Source organism: Macaca nemestrina, chromosome 12 (genome assembly GCF_043159975.1).
Source record: "Macaca nemestrina isolate mMacNem1 chromosome 12, mMacNem.hap1, whole genome shotgun sequence".
Taxonomy (NCBI): Eukaryota; Metazoa; Chordata; class Mammalia; order Primates; family Cercopithecidae; genus Macaca; species Macaca nemestrina.
This window is the reverse complement of record NC_092136.1, coordinates 6,276,320-6,296,935: the sequence shown is the minus strand read 5'-3', so window position 1 is coordinate 6,296,935 and position 20,616 is coordinate 6,276,320. Positions and strand designations below refer to the sequence as shown.

The 20,616-nt window shown below is 53.1% G+C and overlaps 1 protein-coding gene across 2 annotated transcripts in view; it reads left to right on the top strand.

The window, feature by feature from the left end:
• Positions 1-20,616, top strand: part of LOC105469707 (LDL receptor related protein 5) — a 142,727-nt gene that overhangs the window by 21,198 nt on the left and 100,913 nt on the right. For both annotated transcript variants that reach the window (XM_011721116.3, XM_071074143.1), the window contains exon 2: positions 14,840-15,236. In XM_011721116.3, coding sequence (XP_011719418.2) covers positions 14,840-15,236 — 397 coding nt within the window. The remainder of the gene's footprint in view (positions 1-14,839; positions 15,237-20,616) is intronic.

Genomic DNA, 20,616 nt, shown 5'->3' with positions numbered 1-20,616 from the left:
CTTTTGACAGTCACGCAGATTTCTCCCTGGTCCCCATCATTTTTAGCCAGATCAGTGCTTTTTCAAACATTTCCTCTTGAAGGGGAGATGGGACATTCCGGCTCAGGGATGGAGAGGCTTCCAGGCAGCCTTCAACATTGTCCCTGCCCCACCCTAAGTATCTCTGAAGTTTTATGTTTTGTCATAAAGTCTGTGAGAATGTTGCAGACTCTGTTATAGTCATGCTGGTTTTATTTTTTAAAATATGGTTTGAATTTTATCTAAAGAACGTGGATTATATCTGAGAACGAATGTGCAAGGCCTGTATGCAAAACATAATACAGCTTTACAGAAGGACGTTAGAGAGGACTGCAGTAGATGTTCACGGATAGGAAGACAGGAGCTGGAGATGGCAGTTGCCCCCAGATTCAGTGCAGGGGCCGGCAGTGCGCTCTCCTCCCTATTCTTTCCTCCCGCCACACTGCACAAATGTTGGTGTCTGGCATTTAAAGAAGCAGGCCAGGGGCGGTAGCTCACACCTATAATCCCAGCACTTTGGGAGGCCAAGGCGGGTGGATCACTTGAAGTCAGGAGTTCGAGACCAGCCTGGCCAACGTGGTGAAACCCTGTCTCTACTAAAAATACAAAAATTAGCCGGGCATGGTAGCAGGCGCCTGTAATCCCAGCTACTTGAGAAGCTGAGGCAGGGGAATCCCTTGGACCCGGGAGGCAGAGATTGCAGTGAGCCTGGATCGTGCCACTGTACTCCAGCCTGGGCAACAGAGTAAGACTCCATCTCAAATACATACATACATACATACATACATACATACCAAATAAAGAAGCAGAGTGTCGAGAGGGGGTTGCTATGTAGAGGTGTCGGGGGTGATTGGCACCCAGCATCCGGAAGCAGGGTGGGGTAGGGTGCAGAGGTGACTGACAGCAGAGGCTACTGGAGCAGATGGGAAGCTGGTTATGGAGCCAATAAGTAAACTGATTGAGCAAATAAGTAAACGTATGGACAGTAACACAAGCCAGGCTTTGCACTTCGGGGAAGGTGCTTACAAACGCGGACTAGACAGTACCCAGACACTGTCTGGCTGAGACTGTGGGTACTGCCACACACACCTGCACAGAAATAGAGAAATAGTCACAGATGCATGTGTGTATAAAAGTGTAGTAGGCTGGGCACGGCGGCTCGTGCCTATAATCCCAGCACTTTGGGAGGCCGAGATGGGTGGATCATTTGAGGTTAGGAGTTTGAGACCAGCCTGTCTAACAAGGCGAAACTCCGTCTCTACTAAACATACAGAAATTAGCCGGTTGTGGGGGCACAAACCTGTAATCCCAGCTACTTGGGAGGCTGAGGATCACTTGAACCTGGGAGGTGGAGGTTGCAGTGAGTCGAAATTGCACCATTTTACACCAGCCTGGGTGACAGAGTGAGACTCTGTCTGAAAAAATATAAAATAAAAGTGTGAGTATACATACACGTGTACAGTTGGTTCTTGTTATTCTTGCAAGTTATGCTCTATAAAGTCACTGTGAACCCTGAATTATTGAATACTGAACCATTGCTCCTAGGGGAATCCTAGGGCTAGGTTCCTGTTAGCCTCGGGTCACAGCGTTTTTGCCAACTGATCGATACGTGACCTTGTCTTTTTTTTTTTTGAGATGGAGTCTTGCTCTGTCACCCGGGCTGGAGTGCAGTGGCTGGATCTCTCAGCTCACTGCAAGCTCCGCCTCCCGGGTTCACGCCATTCTCCTGCCTCAGCCTCCCAAGTAGCTGGGACTACAGGCGCTCGCCACCGCACCCAGCTAGTTTTTTATATGTTTTAGTAGAGACGGGGTTTCACCGTGTTAGCCAGGATGGTCTCGATCTCCTGACCTCGTGATCCGCCCGTCTCGGCCTCCCAACGTGCTGGGATTATAGGCTTGAGCCACCGCGCCCGGCCGTTTTTTTGTTTGTTTGTTTGTTTGTTTTTAAAGACAGTGTCTTGCTCTGTCACCCCAGGCTGGAATGCAGTGGTACAATCATGGGTCACTGCAACCTTGACCTCCTGGGCTCAGGCCATTTTCCTACCTCAGCCTCCCGAGTAGCTGGGACCACAGGCATGCACCACCACGCCTGTCTTATTTAAAAAAATATACAGTCAAGGTCTTGCCGTGTTGCCCAGGCTGGTCTCAAACTCCTGACCTCAAGTGATCCTCCTACCTCGGCCTCCCAAAGTGTTGGGATTACAGGCATGAGCCATCGCACTCAGCCTGTAACCTTGTGTTATGTGTGTTTCTGTTTAAAGACACCTTAGGCTGAGGGCAGTGGCTCATGCTTGTAATCCCAGCACTTTGGGAGGCTGAGGTGGGAAGATCACTTGAGCCCTGGAGGTTGAGGCTGCAGTGAGCCAAGGTCACACCACTGGACTCTAAAGCCTGGGTGGCAGAGTGAGACCCTGTCTCTAAAAAGCCCTTTATTTACTGTATATTGTTGATTCATTAACAGTGAATTCATGGCCAACTACGCGGTAGCTCATACCTGAATAAAGCCTCTAACGCATATTCTCTTTGTAAGGCATGGGGCAGCCTCATGCACCTAGGAGCACTACACAGCACTTCAGCATATGTACAGGGGACATTTTACACAGCAAAATTGCCCACAAAAAGCACAATGATGTGCAAAGCATGGCACTAGTGAGACCGAGGGAAGGACACTTGCTTACATCTCGACAGTCGGAGCAAGAAGATGGGGCGTTGTGGCCTTGGTTGACCTCAGTTTGGAACATGTGGTGGTGACTCAGTTTTTTCACACTCTGCAAGTCTGTGAATGATTGCAGAAGTACTGCGAGGTTTGATTTGGGAGATATAAATAAATGTTAGCGAGTAGGCGAGCTCAAGTGTGGAATCTGGGAAGGAGGACTGTACATGTATTTCCTACCTCCTTCAGCAAAGAGGCCTAGAAGCAGTGACCCCAAGTAGCAGTGAGTGCACCAGCACCCAGGTCTGGGTTTCTGAATACCATTCTCCACCCAGAGGAGCCAGAGCTTGTCCACGAAGAAGCTGGTTCTAGGGCTGGGGCAAGGAGAGGTACAAGCTGAGCGTGCGGCATCTTATTGTGTAAGAAAGCAAAGAAGTTCTGGAGGACTGGTGGGGACCTCTAGGACACAAGAGCTAGCTTAGAGGGGCGCTCACTGTCCAAGTCTAGGAATATTTGAACATCAAAATGTTTTGTATATGCCTTAGCGACCAACCCACATTTAAAACAAACTCCTGAATGAGGGCTGTAACTGTAGTTCCAAGTCATTCGTTTTTATAGCTTGTAATAGCCCATAATGTTACTATACTATACATTTACATTTACCTTTTTTTTTTTTAATATATTTTATTTTTTGAGATAGAGTTTTGCTTTTGTCACCCAGGCTGGAGTGCAGTGGCAGAATCTCAGCTCACTGCAACCTCTGCTTCCTGGTTTCAAGCTATTTTCCTGCCTCAGCCTCCCAAGAAGCTGGGATTACAGTTATGTGCCACCATGTCTGGCTAATTTTTGTATTTTTAGAAGAGACAGGGTTTCATCATGTTGGCCAGGCTGGTCTCGAACTCCTGACGTCAGGTGATCCGCCTGCTTGGCCTCCCAAAGTGCTGGGATTACAGTTGTGAGCCGCTGCGCCCGAGCTGCATTTACCTGTTTTTAATTGTGGTAAAATACATATAACACTTATCGTTGTAACTATTTGTAAGTGTGAAGTTCAGTGGCATTAAGAACATTCATGTTGCTGGTAACCACTGCCACCATCCATCTCCCACCACAATTTAATAAATGATTGAAACCAGACTTTCTTGACCACAAACAATAGTGCAGCAGCAGCATCATAGATTTCTCTGTCCTGCTGGCTGAGCTGTGGCATCCTTCCTTTTTTATATTGTAAAAACTGTAAATAAAATGCCATAAAAACGCCAGCATTGATCTTTGTGGAACTTGGGGAGCTGACCGTCTAATGTGTCGGGGGTATAACAGGCCCGGGCAGCCCAGGGGTTTCTGAAGGAGACGAATCGGGAGGGCTTTGCTTCCCCGGGCATCAGGGCAGATTGCAAAGCCTTGTTTTCGGCACGTCATGCCGATGTGGGGTGGACAGTTAGACCAAGAGGAGCCCGGAAGCAGACCCAGGTGTACTTGGAGCTTTGGCATCTGGCAGAACTCCCGTCCCTGGGGTTGGGGTGTGAGGAGGTGTGCAGGGTAGTAGCGTGAATCACCGCTTTGAGGAGCTGACGCTAGAAGGTGCCCAGAGCTGTGTTAGGTGTCAGAGAAGTTGTTTGTGAGGCACTGTGAGTAGAATTAAGTAATTTGAGTGCATAATTGCATCTTCGGGTCAGGCCTGGGCATGCTCAACATTCTCCAAGTCATGTTTGTTTTTCAATGCTCCAGCTCTTCCTCCTCCAGGAAGCCTGCCCAGTCTACCAACAGCCAGGTCTACCCACAGTCAGCTCTTCCTCCTCTTGGAAGCCTGCCCACTCTAACCACAGCCAGTTCTTCCCTTCTAGGAAGCCTGTCTGGTCCACCCACAGCCAGGTCTTCCTCCTCCAGGAAGCCTGCCTGGTCCACCCACAGCCAGGTCTTCCTCCTCCAGGAAGCCTGCCTGGTCCACCCACAGCCAGGTCTTCCTCTTCTTGGAAGCCTGCCCACTCTAACCACAGCCAGTTCTTCCCCTGTCTAGGAAGCCTGTCTGGTTCGCCCACAGCCAGGTCTTCCTCCTCCAGGAAGCCTGCCCACTCTAACCACAGCCAGTTCTTCCCGTCTAGGAAGCCTGCCTGGTTCACCCACAGCTGTGTCTTCTTCCTCTAGGAAGCCTGCCTGGTCCACCCACAGCCAGGTCTTCCTCCTCCAGGAAGCCTGCCTGGTTCACCCACAGCCAGGTGTTCCCATAGTCAACTCCTCCTCCTCTCGGAAGCCTGCCCACTCCACCCACAGCCAGATCTTCCCTGTCTAGGAAGCCTCCCTACTCCACCTACAGCCAGGTCTTCTTCCTCCAGGAAGCCTGCCTGGGCCACCCACAGTCAGCTGATCCATCCCCAGACTCCAGGCATTACCTGTCCATGCATTCAAACCACCTTTTCTTCTTGGGTGGTTTTGTGTGTGCGAGTGTGCGTGTGTGTGTATATCTATCCTGCCCAACTAACCTGTGGGCTCCTTCACTCTGGAGCCCTGATGTCTTCTGTTTCTCGGTCTCTCCCATCGTGCTGGCACTGGACGCAGGATCATTCCTGACTGATTAATCTCTAGCTTGTGTCCAGGCTGCAGCTTGCTCCGATGAGCAGTTGGAGGCCCAGTGTCATGCTTGGTGAATATAAATAAGGCATGGACTGAAAATGTTGCTTATTTTGGTATAGTAGCAAAGGATTGGGTTACCTTGAATTGAGTCTTGTTTGGTGTAACCATGTAAATAAACAGTGTAAAATATAGGCTATTGGAATGGAAGCCCAGACATCTGTTACGAATTCTATATATAAATATTGGATATGCTTACATGGGTTAAAATGAGATTGCTGGCACTTGGGTTTTCAAACTCCTGATTCTGCTCTGGTGGGGACTGATCACGGGTCCTGGTACTCAAGGCAGGAGGGGCCACGAGCTGGCCTTTCTCTGACACTGACTTGCCAGAAGTGGGCATTCCTGGGAGTGGCAGACATGCACCCACTAGATAGACTTGAATCACCCCCTCACATTCTCCTAATAGTGCCAAGAACCCACAGCAGAGCGCGGGGTATACCGAGTTTGTGCTGAGCAGGGCTGCCTGAATCCGGGGTTGAAGAAGGTGTTCTACGCCCAATTAAACCAACTGGGAATCCAGGCAAAAGAAGACGCTCCCAAGGGAAGCCAGCCTGCCCAGTGTGCATGGTGCCTTTTAAACAAATTATCTGCATTTCCATTGGGATAAAGTTCACATAACAACAGTACTCGCTGGATTTTTTTTTTTTTTTGAGACAGAGTCTCACTCTGTTGCCCAGGCTGGAGTATAGTGATGGGATGTTGGCTCACTGTAACCTCCGCCTCCTGGGTTCAAGCGATTCTCCTGCCTCCGTCTCTCAAGTAGCTGGGATTACAGGGATGCACCTGCCACCACACCTGGCTAATTTTTTTTTTTTTTTTTTGGAAACAGAGTTGTGGTCTGTCGCCTAGGCTGGAGTGCAGTGGCGCAATCTCAGCTCACTGCAACCTCTGTTTCCCGGGTTCAAGGGATTCTCTTGCCTTAGCCTCCGGCGTGGCTGGGATTACAGGCGCCCTCCACCATGCCCAGCTAATTTTTGTATTTTTAGTAGAGATGAAGTTTCACCGTGTTGGCCAGGCTGGTCTCAAACTCCTGACCTCGTGATCCGCCCACCTCAGCCTCCCAAAGTACTGGGATTACAGGCGTGAGCCACTGCACCTGGTCATAATATTCCTTTTTATGCATCATTCCTTTTTATGGTCTCTCTGACCTCCGTCAGGTGGTGAATAGACTACGTTTCATTTATGCTTTCATCAGTTATGGACATTTGAGCTGTTCCCATGTCTGGCTATGTGAGCACTGCTGTTAACATGCGTGTACCTGTATGTGTACATACATGAGTAGAGGGGTTCAGTTCTTTTGGGTACATATGTAGGAGTGGAATTACTGGTCATAGGATCATTCTATGTGTAACTTTTTGAGGCACTACCAGGCTGTTTTCCACAGCAGCCAGAGGTGTCTTTAAAAGCAGTTGTCAGCTGGGCTCAGTGGCTCACACCTGTAATCCCAGCACTTTGGGAGGCCAAGGCGGGTGGATCACCTGAGGTCAGGAGTTCGAGACCAGCCTGGCCAACATGGCAAAATCCCGTCTCTACTAAAAATACAAAATTAGCTGGGTATGGTGGCACATGCCTGTAATCCCAGCTACTCAGGAGGCTGAGACGGGAGAATCGCTTGAAACTGGGAGGCCGAGGTTGCAATGAGCCGAGATTGCGCCATCACACTCCAGCTTGGGCGACAAGAGTGAAACTCCGTCTCAAAATAAAAAGAAACTAAAGGGAATGATCACTTCCTGCTTCATGAATGAGGAAACTGAGGCTCTAGGAGATGGGAAATCCTGCCCGGAATCTCACAGCTGGAGGCCAGGCCGGGCTTTGAATCCAGGCACCTGAGTCAGAGTCAATGGTGTGTGCTTTGTGTTGGAGCTGGCTGGGGGCTGGATGAGGGCAACATTTAATTAGTGAAAACCACTACCCACTACCCGCCCCCCCGCCCCCCGGCTGTTACCTCTTGAGCACTTTTCTATTTAGCATCCTGTTTAAGCCTCGCACTCTCTGATGTGGAGGTGCGGTAATTATCCCCATTTCACAGACAGGATGTTGAGGTCGGAGGGGTTGAGGGATTCTCGTGGGCCAGGTCTCAGCCAGGCTTGCTAACCCTGGAGTCTGCCGTCTGCTCTGAAGCGGTCACTGTGAGCTGGAGAGCTGACCTGGCCCTTTTGCCCTTGTGATGTACGGTCCTGAAAAAAATATTTGCACAAATAGCTTCATAGGAGCATACATGGAATTTGGAATTAAAAAATACATTAAAAAGTATGTATTTACCAGTATTACCAATATATTAGCCAGAGACTCGTCTCCCTAATGAGGCCACCTTTCCTTTTTCAATCTTCATCTCCGCTGGCACTTTCTCATAACTGTCATTCATTCTAGTAGAAATCATGGTTCACGGTTATGCTGTGTGTGTGGTTTTTGGTTTTGACACGTCGAACATTTTTGATGTTACCACATTCATTTTCTTACCACTTTAATTGGTGCCACCTTTCCATGGAGACAATAGTCTAGTTACCCCTGCTGCTGGAGATTGTTCAGTTTTTTTTTTTTTTTTTTTGCTGTTACAAATAAGGCCTCAGCAAATATTGTGACTAAGACTTTTTCCTTCTTTCTGGTGTTTCTTGGGACAGACTCCTGCAGGGGTGATCCCTGGGGAGAGGGCGTAATTATTTTATGTTCATGATGCAACAGTTCCCACCGTGTTTTCTGAAAGGTTTGTTTTGCAGTCTGAGCTGGCAGATGACTTTCTGTTTTTTATGGTGATCTGGTGGGTCCTGGAGTGTGATGGTGGCCGGGCGGGCTGCTTCAGCTGTCAGCCTGTCTGTCCCCCACCCACACCCAGAACTGAGGCTCCAAGGTGCAGCCTCAGGTGTCTGCTGCAGCCTGTGCATCCGTCATCGCCCCAGGTCTGTTGCCTTCCTTTCTCCTCCTTCTGGAATTACACTGCCCAGAGCTCAGGCTAGAGGTTAGCAGGTCATCACTGGATGGAATGACCTGGAGCAGGCCGAGGCACTTTTCTGATGGTATCTGGGGGCTGTGTAGCTGTGATCCCTGATCTGCAGGGGGCTGTGAAATGAGAGCCTTTGGCCACATGGGCACATCATGTGGGAAGGAGCCCAGAGGACCAGCACCTGCCATGACCCCCCCACGCTCTGCTCCAGTGTGCTCCCACCCCGGGACCTTTGCCCAGGCCTGCCGGCTCCTTCTCTCCTAGCAAGGCCTGCCCTGACTGTCTCATGTAGCATGCAACTGCCCAACCCACTTGACCCTGCACCGTTGCCCTGATCCGCAGCATTTATGATGTAACATTAGTAAGGTGTCCTTATTGGCTATGTTTATTGCTTGTTTATTACCACCCACAGGACTACGGAGCCATTCAGGCCCGTGTCTTGGGTGCCTGGGTGGGCCAGCTGGTGCTGGGCGCTCGCCTGCTGGAGGAGTGAGTGCCCGTGGCCAGCCAGCCCCTCCTGCTGCCTGGGCTGCATCTCTTCCTTAGTGTGCTGCTTTTACAGGCTTCTCTCCTGAACTGTCCTCTTCGCTTTTTTTTTTTTTTCTTTTAAGCTTTAAAATAAGTTTTTGTAGAGATGTGGTCTTGCTATGTTGCCCAGGCTGGTCTTGAACTCCTGGCCTGAGATGATCCTCTCTCCTCAGCCAGTGCTGGGATTATAGGTGTGAGCTACCGAGCCAGCTGCTCTGCTCTTCTCTCTCCCTCCCATCGGGTTCTGCTCCTGCCATGTTCTCCCCTCTCCCCACCAAAGGCTGGGTTTTCTTTGTCTGGGTTTCTTTCCTCTTTGGAGAAGAGGGGGCTGTAGGGCCTTGGCATGGGGCCCCTCAGAGGATGCCCCCATCACCCAGAGCTCCACAGGCCCTGGTGGGCAGGAGCAGGAGCAGAAGAGGAGGTGCCATCTCTGCCTTCTGGGGAAGGGCAGGGGCCACCCACACAGAGCCCTCCTACTTGCTGTGGACCCTGGGGCCACTGCCAGGTCCTTCCAAAGGAAAGCCGGCTCCCCAGGTGGTGGGAGAGCGATGTGGGTTCCTCTTAAACTTAGAAATTGAGTGTGTGGTTGTTTCTAAGTGTCTTAGAAGCCAAAGCGGCTCCTGGAAGGAGCCTGCCTGCCACGACGGGCCTCGCCCTGGCTGTGCCCACAGATGTCCCCGGGGCCTGCCGCTGCTGCCCGGCTCTCCTGGCCTCCCCCAGTGTGGGTTGGGAAAAGCACAGGAAATTAAAAAACACCTCCATCTCTGGCCTTTGAAGAATGCACCTGAACAGCCGAGAGTGTAAACTGTGGTGAAATGTGGTCTTTCCAGTTTGGGGAGAAGCAGGGCAGAGCTAGGGCTTTTGTACCCAGGGTTTCCTGCCTCCCTCCCCTGGGCTGGCCAGGGCTCCCCGCTGGGACCTCCAGCTGTAGTGGGGAAGGGTTTACTGGGTTGCTGGGCACTGTGGACTACCCCTAAGGGCAGGTATGCCTGCCTTTACCCGGGTTCCCCTCCTGCCTGGAAGACACAGCCCATGGGAGGCCTTGTCTGTGGGATCCTCCAGCGTCAGACACACTGGGACCAGTGTCTGCCTGGTGAGGGACAGGCCTGGCAGGCCCGGTCCCCCACCTACTTGAACACCCACGGTGGTGGGGGCTCGCCGCCTCCCAAGACAGTCTGTGTCATTGTTGTCCAAGGAAGCTGATTTAGAGTAAAGTTCCGTGTCTAGTCCCACTCTGTGCCTGTGTTAGCAGGGGACTCTCCAGTCGGAGCTGGGTTCACCCTGGTAGGGGGACTTCATGGGGCCTGGGCGACAGCACTGTGTGTATGTGTTTGTGTGTCTGGGTGTGTGTGTGTCTGAGGAGGTGGACCAGTTTCTCAAAAGGCCTGTGACCCCAAGAACCGTGGAATTTCAGCCTGGGCGGATCCACCTTCATTGGTGAGTGGGGACAAGCTGGGGGCCCTTGCCACAGGGGCAGCCAGGGCATGGGGCACAGTTGACCTCATTCACAAAATGGGAGTCTCAGTCATCCCTGCCCCAGCGGCCAGGATGATGAGCGGGAACACACCGTGTGGGGGCCCCCTGGCCTGGGTGTGCTGTGGGTGTCCTTGTTGGTGATGGTTCCACCCGCTTGTGCCACCAATGCCCTCTGGGTCTCACACACAACTGTCTTCCCTGCGAAGGCCCCTCCTGCCCCCAGGCCTCAGTGCTGCTTCCGGTCTCTGAAGGCCCCAGGCGCTTCTGCATCCTGGGTGTGATTCCCGTGCGCCTGCGGACCCCCTTGAGGCTGGCGTCTCATCCTTCGGTGCACCTGTTGGCCAGACCTCTGGTAGCAGGTGCTCACTCCCCAGAATGTGCCAGGGCCTGGGGGCAGGGACCTGGGCTCTTCCCTTGCAGCCTCACCAAGTGGAGGGAACTCAGTGTCTTGGAGTTGGGGTGCCATCAGGCTGGGTGGCGCAGGGGAAATGCAGACAGACCCCTCAGCTGGTGTCCCAGAGCAGCTGCCTTCCCCCGCCCGAGGGATGTTGCCCGCAGCCCAGTCAGGGGTGGGGCCTGGGGGCCCTGCCTGTGAGCTGCAGAATTGTCGCCTTTGACCCTGGGTTTTCTTCGTTATCTGTTTGGACCTGTTTGGGGAAGGGAGGGGGTGAGATTTGGAGATAAATGCCTTAGCTGTGGCCATCTCCTCTTGTGAGAGGTCAGAATGTCCAGTTCCGCTGCAGTTATAACATCCCATTTTTTGATTTTGTTTTCTTTTTCCTTTTTTTTTTTTTTTTTTTTTTTGAGATGGAGTCTCGCTTTGTCACCCAGGCTGGAGTGTGCAATGGGATGATCTGATCTCAGCTCACTGCAACCTCCGCCTCTCAGGTTCAAGCGATTCTCCTGCCTCAGCCTCCCGAGTAGCTGGGATTACAGTTGTGAGCCACCATGCCTGGCTAATTTTTGTATTTTTAGTAGAGGCAAGGTTTCGCCGTGTTGGCCAGGCTGGTCTCGAACTCCTGGCCTTAAGTGATCCGCCCGTCTTGGCCTCCCAGAGTGCTGGGATTACAGGTGTGAGCCACCGCGCCCGGCCCAGAACTCTTTAATTCCCAACTGAAACCTTCCCCCTTAAGCAGGTCCCCAGTCCTCCTCCCCCAGTCCCTGGTCCCACCATTCTACTTTCTGTCTCAATGAATTTGCCTACCATAAGTACCTCATATAAACTGAATCATAAAGTACTTGTGTTTTGTATCTGGCTTATTTCACTTAGCATAACATTCTTAAGTTCCACCCATGTTGTAGCATGTGTCAGAATCTCCTTTTTTTTTTTTTTTTTCCAGACAGAGTCTTGCTCTGTCACCCAGGCTGGAGTTCAATGGCGTGATATTGGTTCACTGCAAAATCTGCCTCCCGGGTCCAAGCAATTCTCCTGCCTCAGCCTCCTTAGTAGCTGGGACTACAGGTGCGTGCCACCATGCCTGGTAATTTTTGTATTTTTTGTAGAGACGGGGTTTCACCATCTTGGCCAGGCTGGTCTTGAATTCCTGACCTCGGGTGATCCACCCGCCTTGGCCTCCCAAAGTGCTGGAATCACAGGTGTGAGCCACTGCGCCTGGCCAGAATCTTTTTCCTATTTAGGACTGAATAATACCCCATTGTGTGGATGGAGCACATTTTGTCTCATCATTCATCCCGCAGTTGATACGTGGGTTGCTTCCATGTTTGGTTTTGTTTTGTTGTTGTTGTTTGTTTTTTTTTTTGAGACAGCGTCTTGCTGTGTCGCCCCAGCTGGAATGCAGTGGCACAATCTTGGCTCACTGCAACCTCTGCCTCCCGGGTTCAAGCGATTCTCCTGCCTCAGACTCGCAACTAGCTGGGATTACAGGTGCCCGTCACTACGCCCGGCTAATTTTTGTATTTTTAGTAGAGACGGGGTTTCACCATGTTGACCAGGCTGGTCTCGAATTCCTGACCTCAGGTGATCCACCCTCCTCAGCCTCCCAAAGTGCTGGGATTACAGGCACGAGCCATCATGCCCAGCCGCCTCCATGTTTTAGCTGTTGGGAGGGATGCTGCCGTGATCCAATGTGTATGCATATCTGATCGTGTCCCTGTTTTCAGTTCTTTTGGGTATATACCCTGAAGTGGAATTGCTGGGTCCTGTGGTAATTCTATGTTTAAGTTTTTGGGTAGCTGCCATGCTGTTTTCCATAGTAGCTGCACCATTTTACATGTTTCCAGTGGTGCACAAGGGTTCCAGTTGCTCCACATCCTCACCAGCGCTTGGTGTTTTGTGTTTGGATAGTAGCCGTCCTCATTGGTGCAAGGCGGTATCTTATTGTAGTGTTGATTTGCATTTCCCTGGTGATGAAGGGTATGTTAAGCCTGTTTTGATGTGTTTATTAGCCATTTATATGTCGTCTTTGGAGAAACGTCTGTTCAAGTTGTTTGCCCATTTTTGAGTTGGGTTGGTTGTTTTCTCATTGTTGAGTTTTAGGAGTTCTCTATATTTAATGGATATTAATCTCTTAGTAGATCTATGATGTGGAAATATTTTCTCTCATTCTGTGGGGTTGCCTTTTTACTCTCTCGACAGTGTCTTTTGATGCACAGAATCTTTAACTTCCATGAAGTCCCATTTGTCTTTATTTGTTGCCTTTGCCTTCCCGTTGTTTGGCTTTCACCATGTCCCTCATTGCCACGAAGAACTGTAGACCTAAGGTTATGACAGCACGGGTGGGGTGGCGGAGTCTCCGCTGTCATTTTCCTGGCCTCAGGTCCTCTGTGTGTCCTCCCATCCATCGGAGAATATCCCTTGGGAACAGGAGGGGCCAGGATTTGAGCCAGTGCTTGTCTTGGCAGGGAGGCCCGTGCTTGGAACTATCTATCGCACTGCCCTGGGGTCTCCTGGGCCATACTCTGGTCCTTTGTGCTCCCGGGTGCCCTCATAGAGGCTGCAAATCTTTCCCCTGCTGAAATGAAACCAACTGAACTAGCTACAGGATTCAGTTCCGTGACTGTCATTGCCTGAGTTGAGTTTGTTTTGGCTTTCTCTTTCTTGATGAAGATGGGAATGTTGGGTTGGCCGGGCTCCCCTATCTGCACGGGAGGGCCCAGGGATCTGCAGTTTTCATGAGGAATGTCAGCTGTTTTGAGCCAAGGCTTCAGAGGTTTTTTGGAGGTGTTTGTGGCCAGCCCAGCCTAGCCCTGCTGGTAGCAGACACGGACTGATGGAGCTCCCTGGAGGCCCTTACCTCCTCGTGTCCACTCCTCATGTGGCTTTTTAGTCCCTCTGAGTCTGTGTTGGGGGTTGCTGGACCCTCCTGGGGTCTGAGGTGTCTGGTGGGGTGATGGTCTCAAGACCTCTCCTGATTCTCATTCAGCCTGTTGTGGGAATAAGACGCTTGGCTGTGAGATGAGGCCTCTTGCACAGGCAGAAGGGGCTGAGGGCTGGGGTGCAGAGGGAGGTGACGGAGCCAGCCCAGCCGCAGGCAGATCAGGAATGCTTGGGGTGGGCTGGTGGAGGGAAGTGTAGGTGAGGCCTGGGGCCAAGGCCTTGGAGGCCAGGCTAGGGAGTCTGACCTTGTTCTGCATGGCACTGGCACAGGGAGCTGTGAAAGGTGTCTGAGCCAAGGGGTGGCATTCCAGAGTGACCCTTTAAATGTGTTCATTGTAGGAATGTCTAGAAGCAGGGTGGGAGAAATATGGAATATGGGGTGGATGGGAAGCAGAGGCCATAGGCCAAAGAAAGGGGCCTGAGCTTGGACAGTGGTCAAAGACTTATAAGGGAATCTGGAGGCTCTGTCTGGCCTGGGCTTTGAACCCCTCAAAAAGTGTGGCACTGTGGCTGGGTCTATAGCAGGCAGCATGGCCAGGGCTGTGCCTTCATGTCCCCATCCTCTGTGTCAGGCCAACAAAGGGGATGTGGCTTCTCTCTAGAACAGGACAGGGCCCCAGCAGCCTCTGGAGGACGACGTGGGAGGTGGTGGGTGTGGCAGGAAGGGTCACCCGTACCTGGGGGAACAGACGTAGCAGGTGGTAAACAAACAGTTGCTAGGCTGGGCGCAGTGGCTCACGCCTGTAATCCCAGCACTTTGGGAGGCCGAGGCGGGCAGATCACGAGGTCAGGAGATTGAGACCATCCTGGCTAACACAGTGAAACCCCGTCTCTACTAAAAATACAAAAAATTAGCCGGGCGCAGTGGCGGGTGCCTGTAGTCCCTGCTACGCAGGAGGCTGAGGCAGGAGAATGGCGTGAACCTGGGAGGCGGAGCTTGCCGTGAGCAGAGATCACGCCACTGCACTCCAGCCTGGGTGACAGAGCGAGACTCCGTCTCAAAAAAAAAAAAAAACCAGTTGCTGTCACTGAGTGCGGTAAGAAGGCTGTCTGCTGTGCTGCAGGAGCCTCTGAATGGTGTGGGCCGGGGCCGCCCAGGCAACTTCCTGAGAGCGCCTTGGGGGTGGGAGGAAGGAACTGGAGGTCTTGGGCATGAGTGGGGCAGTGCCAGGAGTGCTCTGGGCATAGTGCTGCATCCCAGGGCTGTGTGTCCTGCTGGCTTAGCCAGTGGCCCTCACGGTTTGCTTCTGCCCCACAGCCTCGCCACTCCTGCTATTTGCCAACCGCCGGGACGTACGGCTGGTGGACGCTGGCGGAGTCAAGCTGGAGTCCACCATTGTGGTCAGTGGCCTGGAGGATGCGGCCGCAGTGGACTTCCAGTTCTCCAAGGGAGCCGTGTACTGGACAGATGTGAGCGAGGAGGCCATCAAGCAGACCTACCTGAACCAGACGGGGGCCGCCGTGCAGAATGTGGTCATCTCCGGCCTGGTCTCGCCCGATGGCCTTGCCTGCGACTGGGTGGGCAAGAAGCTGTACTGGACGGACTCAGAGACCAACCGCATCGAGGTCGCCAACCTCAATGGCACATCCCGGAAGGTCCTCTTCTGGCAGGACCTTGACCAGCCGAGGGCCATCGCCTTGGATCCCGCTCACGGGTAAACCCTGCCGCGACTCTGCCTGGGTCCAGGGGGCGGGGAGCGTCACCGTTTCTCTCTCGAATTTATGTGAGCCCAAGTTATTTTTCAGAAAAAAGATGTGAATCTTAAAATGAGTTCGTGGGGGGTGCTTTGGCTCATGCTTGTAATCCCAGCACTCTGGCAGGCCAAGGCGGGTAGATCACTTGAGTCCAGGAGTTCAAGACCAGACTGGGCAACATGGTGAGACCCCATTTCTAAAAAAAAAAAAAAATCGGGTGTGATGGTGTGCACCTGTTATCCCAACTCCTTGGGAGGCTGAGGTAGGAGGATCATTTGAGCCTGGGAGATCGAGGCTACAGTGAACTGTGATCCCACCACTGCACTCCAGCCTGGGCGACAAAGGAGACCCTGTCTCAAAAAAAAAAAAAAGAACTCAGCTTTCAGGATTTGTTATGGTTGAGAGAATTACTTCCCCTTGAGATTCCATAGTTATGTTTCTTTTTTTTTTTTTTGTGAGACAGAATCTCGCTCTGTCACCCTTGTTGGAGTGCAGTGGTGTGATCTCGGCTCACTGCAAGCTCCGTCTCCCAGGTTCATGCCATTCTCCTGCCTCAGCCTCCCTAGAAGCTGGGGCTACAGGTGCCCACCACCATGCCCGACTAATTTTTTGTATTTTTAGTAGAGACGGGGTTTCACCGTGTTAGCCAGGATGGTCTCGACCTCCTGACCTCATGATCTGCCCTCCTCAGCCTCCCAAAGTGCTGGGATTGTAGGCGTGAGCCACTGCGCCCGGCCTTTTTTTTTTTTTTTTTTAATTGAGATGGAGTCTTGCTCTTGTTGCCCAGGCTGGTGTGCAGTGACATGATCTCGGCTCACTGCAACCTCCGCCTCCCGGGTTCAAGTGATTCTCCTGCCTCAGCCTCCCAAGTAGCTGGGATTACAGGCGCCCACCACCATGCCCAGGTAATTTTTGTATTTTTGGTAGAGATGGGGTTTCACCAGGATGGCCAGGCTGGTCTCGAACTCCTCACCCCAGGTGATCCACCCACCTTGGCCTCCCAAAGTGCTGGGATTACAGGCGTGAGCCACCATGCCTGGTTCATAGTTACGTTCCTTTTTAAAACTTGCATGTCTGATGGGGTTGGCTGTGGGTCTGAATGGTTAAACGCATCTTTGCTGTGTGTATGGTGGGTGGCCTGGGAAGTGCAGACTCTCAGGCAGGTGGAATCTGCGCCTTCTCCTGGCTTTCTAACTGCATTGGCTGAAAAAGTGCAGCTCCTCATCTGGAAGCAGAACCTGGGTCTGTTTTGGAAGCTGCCCTGTGTCCTCCTCAGCTCCTTGTCTGGCTGAGTTCACCTGGGCCCTTGAAGGCTCAGGGCCTGGCCATGATCCCAGGTGGGGAGACGGTGGGTGGCAGGAAAGCAAAGAACCTCCTTGGAGTCGAAGTCCGGGGTGGAGAGTTTAAGGGGAGGTGGCCCAGCTCCAGTGGCCAGCTAGGCCAGGTCACCCCAGACTCCCGAGCAGAGGGAACAGTTTGCTTGGACGCCCGTTGTCCCTCCTTCGTCCCTCCTCTTGCAGCCTGGGAGTGACTCTGGGGGCTGTACACACACCCTTACCTGGGCTGTGCTGAGCCCTGGTCCTTGCTGACCTGTCAGGTTCTGTGCTGAGTTCGTGTGAGAACTGGTTGGCAGAGGTCTCTGACTAGAACACAGGAGCCTTTTCCCCCCATTCCCAGGCTCAGTTGGAAGCCCTTTGCCTGTTAGTTCATACAGTGTCACCACAGTCTCTCAGCACTCCCAGCCTGGACCTCACCGGATGAGGGATCGGCCTAGATCTTCTTTGCGCAATGGCGCGATCTCGACTCGCTGCAACCTCCACCTCCCAGGTTCAAGCGATTCTCCTGCCTCAGCCTCCTGAGTAGCTGTTATTACAGGCATGCACTACCACACCTGGCTAGTTTTTGTATTTTTAGTAGAGACAGGGTTTCGCCAGGCTGGTTTCAAACTCCTAATCTCAAGTGATCCACCAGCCTCGGCCTCCCAAAGTGCTGGGATTGCAGGTGTGAGCCACTGCACCCGGCCTGACCTAGATCTTCTAGATTAGAAAGTCTCAGGACTGGGCAGCCACGCATCCAGGCCTGCCACAGGAGCCCACCCGCCCTCCTCCCTGAAGTCAGGGCTCTGGGAGCCCTTCCCTTTTCCGTGCCCTGTGGGACAGTGTCCAAACTCTGGAGTAGGACCGAAGACCCCTGGGCTCTAGTCCTGAGGCCACCAACTTGCTGTTGCCCTTCGCAGTGACCTCCCCCTGACTCCCATGGCGCTGGCTGCAGGAGCCGGGCAGGAGGGGCTGGTTGCCATACCCTGCAGATGCCCTTCCTCTGGGCCTGCCCGGGGTAGTGGGAATGAGAGTATCCTCACCAAGGCTGGGGTTTGGGAGCTGGGGAAGCAGAGTGCCATGGTGGCCAAGTTCACCTCTTTGCTCTGTGCGGTGACTTAAGAAGCCATTGATTGGCTTCTGACAAGCACGGGAAGAGCTGGAGCCTTTCAGAGCCCAATAGGTTTGTGTGAGCCAGGTGTGTGTGTCTGAGCAACTGAGTGTGGGAGTGGGAGGATGTGAGCCTCTGTGTGTGTGTGTGTGTGTGTATGTGTGCGCGCACGCACACATGTGCGTGCATACGTGTGAGCCTGTGTGCGTGCGTGTGCACACGTGTGTGAGCGGGTATTTGTATGCTTGTCTGTGTGAGTGCGCGCGCGTGATTATGCATGCGCGTGTATGTGCCTGTGTGAGTGAGTATGTGCGCGAGAGTGTCTGCCTCTGAACCAGTCTGTGTGTAAGTACGGGGTACCAGCAGGGGTGGGATGCGGTGGAATTTATGGCCAAAGTATTTTGAGTCCCTGAGGTCAGGCCAGAGCAGCCTCGTGCCCCCACCACCTGAGAAGTGCCCCTAGCCTCCCAGGGGTGCTGTGCTGGGCAACCGCTTATCCCTGGGGCCCCTCTTATGCCCTCGCTGCCCTCCGAGTGGGCTGGCCACCTGCAGCTGCCCGGAGCCAGCTGACTTCCAGGGCGGCCTCTGTTCCGCCTGGTGAACTGTCGCCCTCTCAGCCCTCTCCCCCTGCACTGTGGCTCCAGGAGCTGTGGGGTTACTGACTTTCTTTTTGGAAGGGTCAGCTGGTGTAGCAGTCTCTCTGGCTTGGAGGGGGCATCAGCAGTGGTGGGAGAGGCCAAAGATAGCAGCCTGCTGGAAGCCCTCTCCCGGGGCCGGCCTGCGGTTGCTCACCAGCGGCTGCCGCGGCCATTGTGTCACTGGAACCTATGCTCCTCCCATCCTTGCGTTCCCTCCCAGTGTGGGTCGCTGCAGCTCCCTCACCTCCCAACCAGGCATCCACCCACATTTGTGAACCCTTGTGCGCTGGTCCTGCTCCCCATGCAGCAGGTATAGCTCCGTCTCTGACCCTTTCAGTGGATGGGAGGAGACGGTAAATGAATAGTATTTGAGAGGGATGTGTGTGTGGGGGGATAAAGCCGTGCCCGGGTGCTGTGGCGAGGGGCTTCTCTCGGAGCTCAGGTGCTGGGCCCTTGGTGACTTTTGAGCCGAGACTGGAAGCAGCCGTCTGGCTACTCGAAGCAGCCGTCTGGCTATCTGGGAGCGGCGCCGTCCAGGCAGAGGAATCAGCCAGTGCAAACCCTGGGCTGGTTTGGGGCGGGGCCTGTTTGAGGGGCTGTAGCAGAATGTAGGGGAACAGGGCCCAAGGTGTGAGGAGAGGACACATCAGGTTTCGAGCAGAGGAGGTGCCAGGTCTGACTCGTGCTGGAGGGCATCCCCTGGTGGCTGGAGCGAGAGTGAGCTGTGGTGTGGGTGGCATGGGGGCAGGAGCCCTGTCCACAGTTATTACCGGGATCCTGGCGACAGAAAGCAGCAGTGGGGACACCTCACTTGTGGGGGTAAGGTGTGGTGAGATTCGGGATCTGTTCTGAAGAGAAAGACAACTGGATTTGCTGGCACTCTGCATGTGGGTTCGATAGAAAGATGAGACAAGGGCCAGGCGCAGTGGCTTAAGCCTGTAATCCCAGCACTTTGGGAGGCCGAGACGGGCGGATCACGAGGTCAGGAGATCGAGACCATCCTGGCTAACACGGTGAAACCCTGTCTCTACTAAAAAAATACAAAAAAACTAGCCGGGCGAGGTGGCGGGCGCCTGTAGTCCCAGCTACTCGGAGGCTGAGGCAGGAGAATGGCGTAAACCCGGGAGGCAGAGCTTGCAGTGAGCTGAGATCCGGCCACTGCACTCCAGCCTGGGCGACAGAGTGAGACTCCGTCTCAAAAAAAAAAAAAGATGAGACAAGGATGGCACGGTGCCACTCTGTGCCTCAGTATCCCTGTCTGTACGTCATGTGGAAAACACCAAGAACAGTTTGTGAGTTCAACAAATGTTAGCTGTCGTTACAGTAAAAATGCCCTTTCCTCAACACCAGAAGTCCAGTCTCCATGCCTGAATGGTTTTCTCTGTTTACTTCCTTACGGCTTTTGCCATGTTGGTTGGGAGGTGCTCAGTGCTAGGTTGGGAGGTGCTCAGTTGGGAGGTGCTAGGTGCTCTTTTGGGAGGTGCATGATGCTCGGTTGGAAGGTAATTGGCACTTGGTTGGGAGGTGCTTGACACTTGGTTGGAAGTTGTTGGTGTCCAGTTGAGAGGTGCTAGGTGCTTGGTTGGGAAGTATTAGATTGGGAGGTGCTTGGCACTTGGTTGGGAGGTACTTGGTGCTTGCTTGGGAGATGCTAGGCCCTTGGTTAGGAGCAGTCTTTCCCATGCTCAGATTTGAGCTGACTTTGCCTGCATCATCTTTGGGAGCCAGCTGTCCCTGTTTGGCTCTGGCTTTTCTTAACCATTTGAAATGAAATGATGCATTTACTAAAGTGCTTGCCTCTAAATTCTCTTCCAGAAGCCCTCCCCAGGATCACACCTGTGGCTGTTCACTCCCACCCCTGCCCCTGGGGCAGAGTTGACCTTAGTGTTGGTTCCTGGGCCTCTCCCCACACCCTCCCTTTGCTCCAGTCATTTGAATGAGAGAGTGAAAACAGTGGCGTGCCAGCTCCCACTCATCAGATCCAGTGATGCTGATGACACCAGCCATGGTCCTACCCTGAGGTGCTGACTGTCCCTTTAGGCTCCACGTCACTGGATGGGGAGAGGGAGAGGATTCCAGCCTGTCACAGCGCCCGTGGGCAGCAACCCCCACTCCGCTCACCAAATACTGACGTGAATAGCGGTCCGCAGGCAGAAGTGTGGGCACTGAGTCCCGGGGCAGGGCCACTGTCCTGAGACTGGGGGTTTTGTCCTCTGTCCTGGCCACAGGCACCAGGTTGCAGGAGCATCTTGGCCTTCCTCCCGGCCCTGCTAGA